Genomic DNA, 17934 nt, shown 5'->3' with positions numbered 1-17934 from the left:
CAGGAAAAACTGGAATCTTATACTCAATAAGTGGAACAGGAACATAAAAATCAAAATGTGCACTCCAGGGTACCATATTTTCCAGTGTATAAGACACGGTTTACATACTACTAAAATTTTCGGCGGTGCACCTTGTATAACAGTGTGACTTATATATAGAATTTATTGAAGGTGGCAGGTGTTGCACGGCAGCACTCAGAGCATGCATGCTTGCCAACGCGTGCAAGTTTACATTTAACGCACCTATGCATGCGCAGACGATGCGAAATAGGCTGTACGCATCGAAACGTGGCACGATTTTTGCCCTTTCTTCATCATCTTGGTGATAATGTGAGATCACGCAAGCATCTCACTTTCCAAACGTTTGTTTTAGCTCCCACGTCACTGTGCATGTGATGTTCAATTTGCGCTCCTGCCTTGCCGTGCTGACAAACACTGATGAAAGCATGGCATCGACCCAGCATGAGAGATAATGAGAGTGCAAGCAAATGTTTGGAGTGTGAGATGACCACCCGACATCGCCCCTAGCTCATTTTTAATAGTGGCTGCCTCGTGTCCCTGTGTGCGCGCTGTTGTAGGCATTGTCGTCGTTTTTCATATACCCATTGTGCATACAGAAAACAGTGCGAGATATTTTTCTTGGGTGGCCAAAATCTCTGGTAGATCAGTGGTGTGTAGTAGCCGAGCGCATCAGAATCGGGCAAGTATGGCATTTCTCGACGAAGATATATGCGTGTGAGCCCACAATGTGTGAAACACATGCATCTTATACAAAGGTTCAACATATATTAACTTTTCTGCAAAAGTGGCTGTTTTTAGAGTGGTGCGAGTTGTACACCAAAAAATACAGTATGCCAGAAAGTTTTAGGCATCATTGTATAAGTGTAGGTGTTGGAGTGTAAAATTGGGCACTATGATAGACTCCACCAAGTCTTCAACACTGCTCTCATTTAAAAATTCTGCAGTCAAGTACACCAAAGTGCACATTTTGCATTCTTTGATTTGGCAAGTGCAACAAGTAGTGGAGGCCAATTTCAACAGTACCTCCTATGAATATTTATTTTCCAAGACCCTCAAATGTGCCGAGTATTGATAAATCTACCAGATGATAAAAATGTAGTGTTTGGTTCACACAGTGCATGAAAGTGTTTGAAGAATCATTCTGAAGCCAGCGTTATGAAGCATGTGAAAAAGCTAATATAGTCAAATTGATTAATTTCCTATAGCCCAGTAAGGAAAAAGTTAATGTGCACCTAAGAGTCAGTACAAAAGCATTCTTGCACTTAACTGCACCAGAATGCAGCCGCTACGGCCAGGGAATCAAATCCATGACTTCTTGCTCAGGAGCGGAATGCCATACCCACTTAGCCAGCATCGCCGGTACAGTTTTCTAATTTTACTGAAAATCAGAGCATCGAAAGTGCTAGAGGAGCTCCTCCACAAAGCTTGTTGACAGCTCTTGGCTTCACTAAATTTAGTAAAATTCTTACTACAAAGCTTTCATTTCATTGTGAAAACAACTAAGACTTATCAAACCCAAGTGAGAGTAACTTACTATTTTAATTAATGCTAAAACCATAAGGGACACACAATACATAAAGTGCACTCACTTTCCCATCTGTTCAGCAATGCTCATGAAGCGATGAGAGAAAAGAGAAAGCCGTACTGCATCCAACTCCAGTCCTATTTTTTCTTCATTGGACTTGCTAACCTGGGGAATTTGCAAAATATTAGTACTGATTCTTAAGAATGCATCACATCTTTAGAAAGCACAACTCAAAATTGTGCCGATTCTGGAGTAAGATGCAAAACTACTGTTTTCTACAGAGTTTCTTTCAAACTTAATTAATCATAGGCTAGCCTTAGACACCGCAAAATACATATCCCCCTTGATAAGCAGATCCACTCGACACCACTACCCTCATTCTCTAGCACCAACTTTCGCAAGGACTGACACTTTTCGGTACTCTTTTTTTTTTTTTTTCACAAACAATAGCTGACTGGAATAAACTAACTAAAGCATACCCCCACCGTCCGTGAGCTGTATACCATTTGTGTAAATAATCTTGATATTTCATGTATTAATTATAGTTGTATTGCAATCAAGTTAAAATTTTTCTTAATCGTCTACCTTATGACCAAACGATTTGTGTGAAAAATGTGTTACACACTTGTTTCATCTTGTTCTTCAGTGTATATAATCTTTTGTATTTTGCTCACCCTGCTTGGACTTATTGTCCGCATTATTGTATAAATAAATAAATAAATAAATAAATAAATAAAGTATGATCCTTTGTTGTAGAAGTACAACGGAACAGAAAAGTCAAGTGGCATTTAAGTGGAAAAGTAAAACCTCATGAATGCTGTTCCAACAACCTATAACTATTGCAAAAAATATATATAAATTATACCAGAGGAAATAAGCTTATTTTCAGATCTTTTTTGTGTTATCACTTTACTTAAATGCACATTACCTGCAACACGACACATACTATGATACCTCAAAGCTTAATTATTGGGGTCTTGAATGGAAGCAATGCATATATGATACTCTTGAAAATTAAAAAAAAACATGAGACTTTTAGAATAGCACTTAAGCAGCATGAACAAAAAAAAATATTTTATTTTAGTGATAAATTTAAGAATTAGAAAACCTGAAACATTCAATAAACAGTCTACTAAAGTTAATTCGATCCTGACAGGACCGGCGAAACCAGTTGAATTATCCAGCAAGTAGAATTAAACAAAAGGCAGAAAAAACACCGAAACACGCCATTGATTCACTTGTCAGTGTTTGTCTTTAAATTTAGTGCAGGCATAACAGCAGCGCCAAAAAACACGCACAAAAGAAAGGAACACTGACAGAAACGGACAATCGCTGCACACAACTGATTTTATTTTATGAAAAGAAGTTGAATATAAAGGCTGCGTCGTGCATTCGCGTTCGGCGACAAATAATGTGTGCCACTCCAACAACCCACAAAGTTTTACTGCTGTATGTAAAACATATTATTAGAATTGCTTCCCATTGTGTGGAGTTTTAAGTGAAACAATAGTGTGCAGTTGATTTTCATTGAGTTCAGTGCACAGTAGCAGATGTTGCTTGCCCTGACAGTCATTGTGCCAAAAGCGCTGCTGTTATGCCTGCAATAAGTGACCAACTCGCATAAGAACTCGTTTTACTGAACTTTAAATTTAGCTTTGCCGTAAATACAGTTGTGTCGTGCGGTGAAGCATACCAGGCGAGGAAAGGTGGCACTGTTAGTGGACATAGCATGTGTTCCTTTATTTACACACAAACATATGCCGTCTCCAGTCATACTATGAGCACTGAGAGGCCTAAGTTTACCTGCAGGCCTTAAGAGGATTATATAAGCTGCTGCTTTTTTGTTGGCTTTAAATGCCCCCCCCCCAACCAGACTTTTTTTTTTCATGTTACCGCCTTCCTTTGCGCTAGCTTTCCCAATATGCAAATGGTTTTTCTCTGCTTCTCGGTGCACGGCCCGTGCACATGCATATAATTAAGGAGCGAGTACGTACTAGGCCCCGTTAATGGTCTCATATATGAGACACACATGGCGCGTGAAACGAAAGCTCAAATCAACATAGTAACGTCAGAAAGAACGCTGAATGGTTGCCAGTATGCTCATTAGGCATCCAGGTGCTTGTACTGTGACCGGAGACCAGTGGAACCCTCCCCCTTCTTGATATGCTGATATTATATGCAATATAGCTGCATAACCCGGCTGTAGTGCAGCGAAGCTGACAAGTCAAGTTTGAATTATCCGGCGAAAGCCAATATTGAGATCGAAATATCGGAAGTTTGGGCTCATAGAAATGTACGAGCGCCAAACGGGGCCTTTGTTTGGAATCAAATTAACCGACAAATCGAACTAAACAAGGTCGAATTAACGGAATTAGCCTACTGTATGTGCTTTGTCAAGGGTTTTTATTTCTCGATGATAGAACAGGTTAACAAGTTTAATGGGAAAGATGCCGAGGTTGATGTTTGCCAATATGATGCCCATGTTATGCACAAGAAGAGCAGTTTCTCCATAAATGTGGAGCCTTTATGCCTTAGCAGCAAGCTTGAGGTTCCTTTTTCTCTGCATTTTTTTTAGGCTTTTGGCACAATGACTGTCAGGGCAAGCAACATCTGCTACTATGCACTAAACTCAATGAAAATCAACTGCACACTATTGTTTCAGTTAAAACTCCACACAATGGTAAGCAATTCTCATAATATGTTTTCTGCACATCAGTAAAACCCTAACAAATAAAAGTAACTCAACTGTGGGGGGAAAATACAATTGCACTCAGCATTACAGCACAACACAAAATTCAAAACAATGCACACTCCCAAGGTTGTGCCAATGCTTAAGGCACTGTTATAGCAGCCTAGTCAGAAAGTGGGCACACCAAAAGACCTTGCTGAGTCTTCACCCCTGCTTTCATTCTAGAATTTTTAATCCAAATCAGCTGAAGTGCAAATTCTGCACTATCTGATAAAAAAAATGTTGAAAAAGAAAAAGCAAGTCTCAGGAAACTGAAGCTCCATGTCATTTTTAATGTTGCCTGCCTCTGAGTTGGTGAGTTTCTTTTTCTTTTTTTTTTCAAAAATCTTCTTTTAGAAATTTCAGTGTCCTTTAAGCTCTTAATGAGTACGAAAATGTTTTTATTGAGCTTGCCTCAAATGCCTATGAAATGAACACTAGCACAATCTGTCAGTACTTAGAAGAAGATTTTGAGTTAAGAATACACATAAAACAAAGCTGCAAAAGCACACAAACAGTCAGGTTAATACATCTGGTTTGGTCAGCATGCTGCATGTGTAGCAAAACCTCTCTGGAAAATTTTCAATCTACGAACAAAATCTGGTGCTTGCATGTGTGCATGTGTTTGTGAGCACAATGAGCATTCCTAAAATAAAGTGGTAAGCACAGTTTACTTCCAATCCTCAAGGTAAGTAATACGCAGAAGTAAAGCAAGTCAATACATAATGATTACCAAACATGTTACAAACCAGTTTAGTTAAGCCTTCCCAGAGCACCTTTTTAGTTTTTCTTCTAAAATATTAGAGTACTTATGTTAATAAGAAAAAGAAGTATCTGGAAATAAAAGTTACCTCAATGCTTATGTCTCCATGTTTCAGAACTTCAGCACAGCATGCAGGCTCCACAACAATTGTGCTTTGAGAAAAAGAAAATCCCAATTGCTCCTGTTATGACTGTACTGATGACAACACTACCAAAGCTACTAGAAACAATGTAGAAAAGGTGAACAGTAGAAGTTTATGAAATTGTCGGGAATTACAAAAACTTCCAGCACAGACAAAATTGAATGCAGATTCAAAACATTCATTGCACAATATTTCCCACATTAATTAAACTAACAAACAATGTAAATGCACCATGTCTGAATTTACGCATCCAAAATTGTGGCCTTAATGCAGCAATAATGCAGCACACGTAGGAACATTAAATCCTTTATAACCCTTTCACCATGTAATATGAGCTCTTAAGAATGCAGACGTTTCTTAAGCTATCACAAAGCACAATGTTCCAGTAAATAATTCTTTCACCATGTAATATGAGCTCTTAAGAATGCAGACGTTTCTTAAGCTATCACAAAGCACAATGTTCCAGTAAATCGCAATTCCTGCGGCAAGAAAGACACTCAACAAACAGAAAAACGAACTTAGAATAGGCATCTATTGACATTCACAATAGCATACACTAGACAAGTGCAATCTTGGATTCCTCAAACAACGTGCCTGCTCATCTTAAAGGGCTGCTCACCAGGCCCCATAGCAAATTTTGGTTATACGCTAAAAGTTGTTATGTGTCCTCTAGGGAGCGTTCTGCCGCAAAAAGTTTTCACATCGGCTCATTAATAGCCGAGATAGAAATTATTTCAGTGCCTAGTATTTCAGTGCCGCGAACCTATAATTTCAGGAGGCAAGCTCCACTGCATAGCGAGACACTATCTCCACTCGGCCCGTCTAGCCTACGCAAGTGAAATTCCTTCCCTGCGTTCTCCCATACCGGACCTCAAGGATCGCGTGATGCATACGTCACGGGCCCCGCCTTCATTTTTTTTTCTAAATTTTTCTCTCTCTCTCTCTCTTTTTTCTTTCTTTTGGCGCTGCGCACGAGTTGTTGTGATTGGCCGGTTTCACGCAATGCACGATTTTGCGCACTGTGCGCAAAGACACATAGCTAGCGGTATAATTCGGTGCTACACGAATACTGAGGCAGAACAAGTGGATCACAGAGCATGATCACGCGCTGGAACATGGTGGAAAATGGCATAGTTTGACTTATACTGCTAATGACTTATACCGCTAGTCAAATGTTCTCGTGCACAGCACGCAAAATTGTGCACTGCGCAAAACGAGACAAGCACAACAGCTCGTGCATGACACCATCAGCAGAAGTGCACCATGCAGCAAAAAAGCAAGGAAAAAGAAAGAAGGCAGGGCTCATGACGTATGCATCACGCAATCCTCAAGCTCTGGTATGGGAGAACGCAGGGAAGGAATTTCCCTTGCGGAGGCTAGACGGGGCAAGCGTAGAGAGTATCTCTCTTGGCGATGGCTCTCACCTTCTGAAATCATGGGTTCGCGGCACTGTAATATTTTTATCTCGACTATTAATGAACCAATTTGAAAAATTGTTGAGGCAGAGCACTCCCTAGAGGGCATGTAACAACTTTCAGCGTATAACCAAAATTTGGTATGCTGCCTGGTGAGGGACCCTTACCGTAATAGGATTTATAGCGCCAGTCACAACTGTCACCAAAATCGCCAACAACAATTATGGAAGAGATTTGAACAACAACAAGGCTCTACAAGCCCAGTGCAGATGGAACAACCACACACACATAAGAAGGACAGGACGGCATGCAGAGCGCAAACTACCAACAGGTTTATTTTTCCAGGGCACAGTTTTATACGATCACACAAAGCCACCATGCATGCACAAATAATTACCTTGTAAGAGGTAATTATTTAATTAGGAGGTAATTATTTAATTTACCTCTTAAGACATAATTATTTGTGCATGCGTGGTGGCTTTGTTCAAGCGTATAAAAGTGTATAAACCTTTGTAGGTAGTTCTCGTTCTGTGTGTGGTCTTGTCCTTCTTTTTGTGGTTGTTCCGTCTGCTTTATGCAACCTGAAGACTCTATACAAATTGAAATGATATGGGACACATCTGATGACAGTACCAAGTGAAGATATGGATGACAGATACACCTAGCACTCAGTACCACAAGCAAGTGCTTAGATATTTAATGCAATAGGATTTATAGCGCCAGTCACAACTGTCACCAAAATCGCCAAGAACTATTATGGAAAGCATATGTTTTATTGGAAGACCCAATTGAGGAAACAGAAAATGCTAAATGGAAGAACATAATAGAGGGACCACTAACAACCAAAAAGCTTAATGCTGAGGTCATATGTGGAACGTTTAAGGATGCCCGCAAACATAAGCATCTATATATTCTCAGATGCCAGTCAGCTGGCATAAGGAATGGTAGAATACGGAACAGTGGCATACTTGGTACTATCCCACGAGGATGGAACAAAATTAGTACAATTGCTATTGGAAAAGACAAATGTAGCTCCAATTAGAACTACTAGCCTGGCAAGGTTAGAACTTCTGGGATCAATGCATTCAGCAAGAATGTGGAAATTCTTAAATCAAGAGTTGGAGATGACAAAATGAGTCACTCAAGTGAAGTTTTGGACTGATTTAACGATAGTATTTCATTGGATCACAAAGCAGAAGCGAGAAGCTTTCACTGACAACAGAATCAGTGAAATAAGAAGTATGTTGCAAGAAGAACATAGGAAATATCTGCAGAGTAATGAAAATCCAGCAGACTTCTTCATGAGAGGTATTACTGCACAGAGGCAACTGCCAGCTGAACTGTGATGGAAGAGACCACAGTGACTGCGCAACAATGAGAAAACACCTTAAGGGATGAGTAACCTGAAAGAAAAATCAGAAGACAATGTTGTCATCATACAGATTGATTGATGTATGGGGTTTTATGCGCAAGGGCCAGATATTGCCAAAGAGCACCATACACATGGTGATGGGTTTTCAATGAATTGTTCGTGAAATTGAGAAATGTACTTCGAATGGTGGATGTGGCATGGCTGTAAATAGGCCTTAAATCAGTCGCTCTAAATTGCCTAATATATAATTATTAAAACAATGACAATGACCAGAAATGTGCACTATGGCACTGTCTTGTTACGCATGGATGATGTAACAGAACGTGTAGTGAATGCAGCACTGATGCCTCAACAGGGCCCTTGAATGCAAGGGCCTGGAGACACATGCTATGCTAAATGTAACGAATGCAGCAGCAGCCTCTGGTAAGAAGCTGTATTACGTAACATTTGGTCGGATAATGCGCAATGTAAAAATGTCATTTAAATAATTTAAAACTGATTTGGTGTCAAATAATAGGTTAGTGCCGAGAAATTGTGCTGGATGTAATGGGATATGGTGCCAATATACCAAGGGAAAGTGCTTTTTCCTCTCGCATTCTGTTTCCCTACACACCACAAGGACGTGGATGACCATCAGTCTTTTACCACATCTATTACATGTAGGAGGTTCATCACCAGTCAGCAAGAAGTTGTGCATACAGATGTATGTGTGCCTCTTAGTTGACAGAACGCGACATCAGTTTCTCGTAATTTTATTATAGATGGGGAGGTGCTTACGAGGTTTGGGAGTCCCACAAGCATTGCCAATAGTCTCTTAATTTTTTGCGAATGAAAGGTCTAAAATCTATGGCGGGGACAGCTATGGAAGAGTTTAAATCTTTTCTTGCTGTGGATGTGGTGATTTCGTCAGCGAGCACATTACCCTCGATGCCTCTGTGCCCTGGCACCCAGCATATAATTACCCATTGATTGCATGCATAAACAGCACACAAGAGTGCATAAAGATTATTAATTACAGAATTTTTGTGCTCTTTTTAGCAATACTAATGCCTTAACAACGCTCAGAGAGTCGGTGTATATAATTGACTTGCCTAGTTTTAAATGTTTTATGTGTTTCACAGCCGATAATACTGCATAGGCCTCAGCCGTCAAAATACTTGTTTGCATATGCAGAATGCCAGAGTCCGAAAAGGACGGATCGACTGCTGCATAAGAAACGCCGGCTTGCGACTTAGATGCATCACTGTAAAACTCCGGGTAGCAGTACTTCGACCAAAGTTGAAGGAAGTGCATGCGAATGTGCATCTCAGGAGCATGCTTACTGACTTCAATAAACAACATGTCACATTCCACGAGCTGCCACTGCCACGGCGGTGACAGCTTCGCTGGAAGCATTAGATGGTGTTCTACAAGTGGGACACACATTTCTTCACTAAGATTCCTTACACGAAGTGAGAAGGGCTCCCTGGCTGTAGGCCAATTATTAAATAGTATGGCACAGAACACATCATTTACAGTTGTGAAACAAGGATGTTCAGAATTCAAGTTTACTTTCATATAATATGTGAAGCTGGAATATGACCTCTGTAGACGGAGTGACCACTCGTTTGATTCTACATAGAAACTTTCTACAGGGCTTGTTCTGAAAGCACTGGTCACTAGGAGGATACCTAGGTGGTGCTCAGGGTCTAGGATTTTTAGCACACTCGGCATTGCAGAATGATAGATTCTAGCACCATAGTCAAGACAAGAACAGACAAGGCTCCTGTACAAGTTCAGGAGACATTTTCGATCACTACCCCACATTGTGCGAGACAGAATTTCTTTAATATTCATCGTCTTCAAACATTTTGCCTTCAGATATTTAAGTTGGGGGATGAAAGTAAGCTTAGAGTCTAGAATTATTCCCAGGAATTTGTGTTCACTGCTCACAGATAGTTCCTCTCGATTGATGGTGAGTTTTGGTGCTAGTGTTATGCCTCTTTTGTTTGAAAAGAGTACACACATACTTTTGTGGCAATTTATTTTAAAGCCATTTGCATCCACCCATTTAGATAATTTGTTTAATGTAAGCTGTACCTGTCGTTCGCAGATCACAATGTTACATGATTTAAAACCTATCTGTATGTCATCGACATACACAGAATAAAAATTGTGTGTGGTATGACTGTATACAGGGAGTCCATTTTTACAATAAACAGTGTGCAACTAAGCACACCCCCTTGCGGCACCCCAGTCTCCTGGTTGAATGTTCTAGATAAAGCATTGCCCACTCTCACACCAAACGTGCGGTTGGATAAGTAGCTTTTCACTGTGTTTAACATATTTCCACGGACACCCATCGCGGAAAGATCTCGCAAAATCCCGAAGCGCCATGTCGTATCGTATGCTTTCTCTAAATCTAGAAATACCAAAAGTAAAAACTGCTTATGTATTAACACATCTCTGATGTTTGCCTCGATGTGAACAAGGTGGTCTTTGTTGACCTACCTTCTCGGAGCCCACACTGGAAGGGGTCTAGTATTTTGCTATTTTCTAGAAAAGAGATTAGGCCCCGGTTTATCATTTTTTATCAGTTAAGGGATAAGAAAAGAGCAGATTGGGTGAGGGAACAAACGCGCGTTAATGACATCTTAGTTGAAATCAAGAAAAAGAAATGGGCATGGGCAGGACATGTAATGAGGAGGGAAGATAACCGATGGTCATTAAGGGTTACGGACTGGATTCCGAGGGAAGGGAAGCGTAGCAGGGGGCGACAGAAAGTTAGGTGGGCAGATGAGATTAGGAAGTTTGGAGGGTCAACATGGCCACAATTAGTACATGACCGGGGTAGTTGGAGAAGTATGGGAGAGGCCTTTGCCCTGCAGTGGGCGTAATCAGGCTGATGATGATGATGATGATGATGATGATGATGATATCATTTTTTCATACAGCTTGCACAGACAGCTTGTTAGTGCTAATGGCCTGTAGCTGCTGGCTAAGGGCGGGTTTTTGCCTTGTTAAGTATCAGGATGACTATGGCTTCTTTCCAAGAGGACGGAATATACCCAGCCGCCCACATGGCATTGAAAAGAGTAGGAGCGTTTTCAGTACTTCTAGGTGTAGGTATCTAATCATTTCATACATAATGCGATCGCCACCTGACGCCCAGTTGTTGCAACAAGCGAGAAATGCCTTAAGTTCAGCTAAGCTAAATGGATGATTGTAAGCCTCATTCGATGAGTTTTGTGATTAAGGGGCTGTCTCTCTTCACGTGGAAGAAGAAGAAGACAACAATGAGCGCACGCACCCCACGTCAGCTCTGTCTTCCTGCAGTGATTTCTAGCGGCAAATGTTGTCGGATCGACCAGAACTGGATAAAACAGCCAATCGGAAGTAGAGAAGACTCTGTGGACACCAGCGTTTTGTCCGTAAGTGGATTTTTCGCCATTTCAGAGCCAAAAGTCTGCCAGCTGTGGTGCCGATGCACTAACCCTAACGCCAACCACTAGGCCAAACGAGGGCTAAGGCTTACCAACGCTCCCGGTGCCACCGCGTCAGCCGTGCGGCAGCCAACAGGTGGTATGAATATCACCGTGCAAGGTCGCAGCGCCGAAAATGGCCAGCTCGACGCCACGGATTGGATCACAGTACTCAACAAATGCAACCTCGAGAAGAAATGGGCACGGAAAGCCAAGCTCACCTCAGAAGAGGTCAAAGTGATAGACACCCTACCACCATCACTAAAGCGCGACGGCAAACAGCAAGCGCAGAAATCGATCGCCTCGAACCAAGTCAAGCTTCCCGAGAATGGGTGGAGAATCATTTTCCGCCCCAAAGGAGGCATGGTAGTCAAACAGTACGATGGACCAACCCTGACCGAAGCCATACATGTGGCGTGCCAGCTCGTCAAGAACGAGAAGCAAGGAATTTTTGTCTTCTTCACTCCCAGCATGGAGGCAAGAGACAGGCTCTTATGTCTCACACACCTGGACATTGAAGGGAAAGTGCACGGGATAAGCATTCACCTGGCAGTGCCTGACGACTTCTCGAGAGGAGTCATCCACGGAATAGGACTCAACACCTCACTGCAAAATATCAAGCAGGGGATAGCAGAACATGAGGAGAATCCCAAAGTATTGGAGTTAAGACGACTAGGACAGAGCAAGACTATCATGCTCACATTCACCACCAAGGAGGTTCCGAGGAAAATCAAATGCCTAGGTACCATCCTGAACTGTTACTTGTACAAGAAAAAGTATGATGTATGCTATAAGTGCGGAGACCTGGGACACCGATCCGACGTATGCAAGAGCAAGGAGGAGAAGTGCAGGGGCTACGGCATCCCCAACCCAACCGAGGGACACGACTGCGACCCCACCTGCAAGCTGTGCGGCGAGCCGTACCCCAACGGCGACAGAACCTGCGAGATCTTCAGAACCCCATACATGGTTAAGAAATGACAATGGGAGAAGCTCCAGCAACAGGAGGAGGAGGAGAAAAAACTACCAGAACATCGCAGCAGGCGGGACGAGAGCAAGACGCGGGCCACGTGCAAGGAGCGACTCCGGTCCACATCCTTTCTGAGGCTACCATAGCAGGCCACCACCACCCCACCCAAGAAGCAAGGGGCACCACCCACCAAAAAGGTAGGCTGGGAAGCGGGGAATTCCCATGACTCAGACATAGTGAGGGAGCTCAAAGAGCAAATGAAACAACAACACGAAATGATGAAACAGCAACAGGAGCAATGGAAGCTCAGTGTTCTTGCGTCCAAAATTACAGACGTTCTTATACGTTGACTCTATGGCGTACGTGGTGGTGGCGCGAAGCCATCCGAATTATCGGGCATGTCCCAAAAATCGGGCGTCGACTGTATGCTGCAAACTCCTCCAGCCAACGACACGGCGTAAAAGTCGATTCGTTACGATCCCTCTCTGTTACTCGAGCGAGCATTAGCGCGACTTTCGTTCCCTTTCAATAAAGTTACAGCTAATTTTCCCTGACAGAAGCAGAAATTCCCTGAGTTTTCCCTGAGTATTTCCAGACTATTCAAATCCCCTGAGAATTTCCGGTTTTCCCGGTTGGTGGACACCCTGGAATCTCATATTAAAGATTGATTAGAGTTTTAGCTTGGGTGTTAAGGTTTATAAGAAACGTCCGTTGATGCAAAATGAGCAGTCCATTGAAATTCACAGAAACATCACATCAAGGCAGAGACCCGACGACCACAAAAGGACGACAGCATTCTACTTTGAGGGGCTGCAAAGTCTTTGAAGATGAGTATGGACTGCCGAGACTTCGAGGAGGGCTACAAGAGGCATTAATGAGATTTCATAAAGAACATCCAATCATGCTACCAAGTCACAACAGTTTCAAAAAACTGCTAGTGAGACACATTTATCATGAGACGTTACATGGTGGAATCGGGGACAAGCTAACAGAGCTGAGGATCAAGTTTTGAGTAATAAAAGAACGACAAGTCATCAAGAAAATCATAATAGAGTGTGGTCTACATAGCAGATTCAACTTTAAGGCCTCCAAGACAAGACACACTCCCACTATGAGCTTACAGAGTAAGTCAAGCACAACCGGTCTAAGTCATCTGAATAGATTTTACAGGTCCACTTCAAGCAAGAGACACAAACTCGAAGACCATCATGAAGATATATGTAGTAATCTTTACTTGAGTGGTAACACAAGCTGTACATTTAGAATTCGTACAGGATGTCACAACTGAAAGCTTCTTACAAGCCTTTATACCATTTGTAGCAAGACGAGGAATGTGCCAAGTAATTTACAATGACAACGCAGCTACCTTCAAGAAAGCAGCCAAGGAACTAAAAGTAGTCACAGGCATATCAGCTGATCCCTCCGTACAAGACTTCATTACCAACCAAACGTAAAACGGAAATATATCCCAGATGAGAAATCTTGATGGGGTAGCTTTTACAAAAGATTGATTCGGAGTTTAAAGGCATCCCTTTGCAATGTCATCAGACATCGATTACTCAACATCGATGAGATGCAGACCACCGTTAGCAAAGTAGATGAAATACTGAACAACAGACCTCTTACCTACGTTTATGATGAACCCTGGGAGCTTACGCCACTAACATCTGCTGAAATCGTAGTTGGTAAACAAAAACTGAAAGAAAAATCTACTCTACAGTGCAGTGATAACATGGAACAATCGTGGCGAGTTAGATATGAAGTTGTCACTAAATATTGGTGAAGGTGGCACGAAGAAATACAAGAGAGCTCAAAGGGGCATCAATAAAACAACCAGGAATTTTAAAAAAAGGAATTTGAAAAATGAAGATAAAGTTCTTTTTAAAGAATGTCATTCTTGAGCTTTATGGAAACTTTGCATCGTGGAAGAGTATGTCTGCTGCAGACATGAAACACAAAGTTAATAAGGACACAACTATGCTAAGTCTTTCCACTAGAAGGATCACCCGGGAAGCTGTTGAACCCACTACAAGGAGAAGAATGCAAAACGAAGAAGAGAAAGAGCAGCTCTGCTTGCCCATGCTTGGATTACAACTACGAACAAAATAAGCAATTCTGTACCATATGGCATTGTGGCTTCTCTATTTATAACAATGTGTGCCAGTAAGCCCAGTGCAGTGGTCATGCAGCTGTGTCAAGCAGTGCATGACCCCCACCTATAATTTACCTCCTGTTATCTGCAGCCTGCTTTATGCCCAAACCTGTGCTACACCACCTGATATATGTTTTCAAATGGTTCCATTAAAAGATGACATTTTATTTACTGCACTTTTGAGGAACCAGGGCTTCATACCATAATTACTAGAATGACAGCTACCTACTGAAAAAAAGAAGAAAATCTAGACAAAGATTTTGCTTCAGTACTTAAAGACACTCAATTCTTCTAAGGCATTATAACAACTGCAATGCAGAATTAGGAACCACTTTTATGAATTATTCACATGGCTTTCTTTTCTGAACCTCAAAGTTTGTCCTAAATCCCATATTAAGAACTGATGCAGCATAGATTCATATAACAGCTGCACAATACTTATTTACAAGATTTTGTCCTAAAAAGTTGGGGCACACTTACTGCAAGGATAAAATATATCATGTCTCCTGCAGCTAAAAAAATTTTTTTCCCACAGTTTGCCATATCTGTCGTTATTAAATGGAACTACAAAGAGAGCGAGTGAGTGAGTGCATGTGTGTCCATTTTAATTTATGTTTACCATATGAAATAATACATTATCTGCCTTTGTAGTGCCTGCTACGTGACCAGTAATTGGAGCGGAATGATAATCGTAATGGCTGAAATGAATAACACAGGTTATTAAAAATTACACTGCCATACAACTATGACTACATCACAACAAGGCTAAACTGGGTTTGAAGCTCTTTTCACAGAAAAATGACTAATCAACTCCTGAGGTTTCGGGTACAGCTTATACACAAATAAAAAACAAAAAAAATGTTTTCTGAAATAATTCTTTCTATGTTAAAGGTGTGGTTATCACACAAGTTTGTATGGTAATCAGAATTTCAGAATCAGAAACTTTTACATCTGTGACGTTCCACTCCTGCACAGGTGCTGCGGTTTCAGCACTAAATTGAAGAAAGGGAAGTTTGGTCTTCATTTTCTCCATAATTAACCAACAATTTTTCCCCAAAAATGAAAATCGTGCTTTGAACAAATATTGACATGTCTGCACAGTGCAAAAGACAAGGGCAGAAGAAAGGTCACAACACAGACACTGAGTTGGGTCCTTTCTTCTGTCCTCGTATTTTGCACTGTGCAAACATGTCGATATTGAATCACCAACTCGCCCAAGCTTCCACTCGAAAAAATACTTTACTAGTCAAAAGTGATATAGTGTTGCCCTTTATGTATTATCTCTTTAAATAACACTGGTTTAATGCTACAATTCTTAATCCTACAACAGAGGCCAGGACAAACACTACAAAAGTTGGTATACAATTATTTCCATCTCAACCAGACAGCTGTGCCCATAACAAAGATAAATAACAAAAATCATTTATCTCAGTGAAGCATATCTTACAACCCAGGCATGTAGCAAATGCAAAGAGCTGGTTTGCATCAACGTGTGCCTTATTAACCAACATCTTGCACCAAGGTTATTGGAGACATTTCATACCAGTTATCTTCAATGATGATAGCAGGACCATTAATGATATTGCCTGCCAAGAGATTTTTCAACAGGTACACAGGAGTTTGGTGGTAGCTGTCTTCAAAGTAGCACTGCACAGTCTGAAATTAACAAACAAGTTTTATACATTTGCTCACAGTAATGCTATCACAATCTGTGCCAAGCAAATAAATGGAGCAACAGGGTTGGAAGCAAATAGTGAATAAAGTAACCAGTAAGCCAGACCCCATTAACTGCAATGCTAAACCATAAATTTTCTGGAACATTTTATTAACCTTTCTGGATCTAATCAAGACAATGTATAGTGTTGTTTTATCTCAAAGTAATAATTCTTCCAACATTTCATTTCAACGAGTCATCTGGTATACAGCCACAGTAAAGAATTTAAAAGGTAGTTTTACCTAAGGCATGAAGACTATATTAACATAATAGTTCTGCGGAAACCCGCAAGGTGGAGAGAAGTAATTTATAAAGGGAAAATGAGACATCCACCCAAACGTAGCTAAGTGCTACAAAGGAAACCCGTATAGGTTCCTGGAAAGAAAAGCTTCGCAGTTGAAGAAACATTTGTCCTGGTCCGGGACTCGAACCCGGGACCACCGCCTTTCCGGGGCAGCCGCTCTACCATGTGAGCTAACCAGGCGGCTAGCAGATGGTAGGCGAAGTCAAATTTATCAACAACTCAGAAGCAAAGGCAGGAGTTTGACGTAATAGTTCTGCGGAAACCCGCAAGGTGGAGAGAAGTAATTAATAAAGGGAAAATGAGACATCCACCCAAATGTAGCTAAGTACTACAAAGAAAACCCATACGAGTTCTTTGAAAGAAAAGCTTCGCAGTTGAAGAAAAATTCGTCCTGGTCCGGTGCTCGAACCCGGGACCACCGCCTTTCCGGGGCAGCTGTTCTATCATCTGAGCTAACCAGGCGGCTAGCAGATGGCAGGCGAAGTCGAATTTTGGCAGGTGAAGTCGAAATTCGACTTCGCCTGCCATCTGTTAGCCACCTGGTTATCTCAGATGGTAGAACAGCTGCCCCGGAAAGGCGGTGGTCCCGGGTTCGAGCACTGGACCAGGACGAATTTTTCTTCAACTGCGAAGCTTTTCTTTCAAAGAACTCGTATGGGTTTCCTTTATAGCACTTAGCTACGTTTGGGTGAAGCATATATTGCTTAGGTCTATTAGAATTTTTTCTGGCCCCCTAGCAGCACATTTGTAACACATTTTTCATCTATAACTTATTTAATGCATATCATCTACACATCATTCTAGTTCAAGAAATGGCACAGCACCTACCATGTGATAGCCAATGTATCTATATTCCTGAAGAAATGGAACAACTTTCCTAAGACATTATGGAAGCGTCCTCAGACAATTTTTTTTCTAAATAGAACATGAAAGAGAAACATCTAACACTCAACATTCTTGCTTCCTTCATTTAACATTTTAATTACCTACCACACTTACCGTTTAACCAAAATGTAAAAAGTTAATGAAAATACACTGTACACATGTACACAAAGAGTTAACTTGGAATAGTCCGGCAGTATAAAGAAATAAATGGTTTTAACTCTACTGAACACATAAATACAGACTCAATATATTGCAAGTCATGTACACATAAGCGCAAACAAAAAACATTAACAAATATTGATGACACTAGATATGCTGCATGTCAGGCCTATTGGTTGTTCATAGTTGAGAAAAAAACAGAACACAAATTATACTGCTGCCTTCTTTCTTCTTCCAGAAGGAAAAAATAAAAAAAAAATAATTGCAGTATCAAGCACACAGCCCCATTCATTCCTTGTGCCAGGGGAGTTGTCTACAAGTTG

General features: G+C 41.2%; 1 protein-coding gene across 1 annotated transcript in view; it reads right to left on the bottom strand.

Moving 5' to 3' along the window:
- The window catches only part of LOC126545854 (5-oxoprolinase), a 160841-nt gene that overhangs the window by 97602 nt on the left and 45305 nt on the right, over nt 1-17934 (bottom strand). Inside the window, exons 17-19 of the mRNA XM_050193858.3 lie at nt 16093-16205; nt 5126-5189; nt 1611-1711 (exon numbers count right to left, since the gene is read on the bottom strand). Of these exons, the coding sequence (XP_050049815.2) occupies nt 1611-1711; nt 5126-5189; nt 16093-16205 (278 nt within the window). The remainder of the gene's footprint in view (nt 1-1610; nt 1712-5125; nt 5190-16092; nt 16206-17934) is intronic.

The sequence above is a fragment of the Dermacentor andersoni genome, chromosome 1, assembly GCF_023375885.2.
Source record: "Dermacentor andersoni chromosome 1, qqDerAnde1_hic_scaffold, whole genome shotgun sequence".
NCBI lineage: Eukaryota > Metazoa > Arthropoda > Arachnida > Ixodida > Ixodidae > Dermacentor > Dermacentor andersoni.
This window is presented reverse-complemented; position numbering and strand designations above follow the sequence as displayed.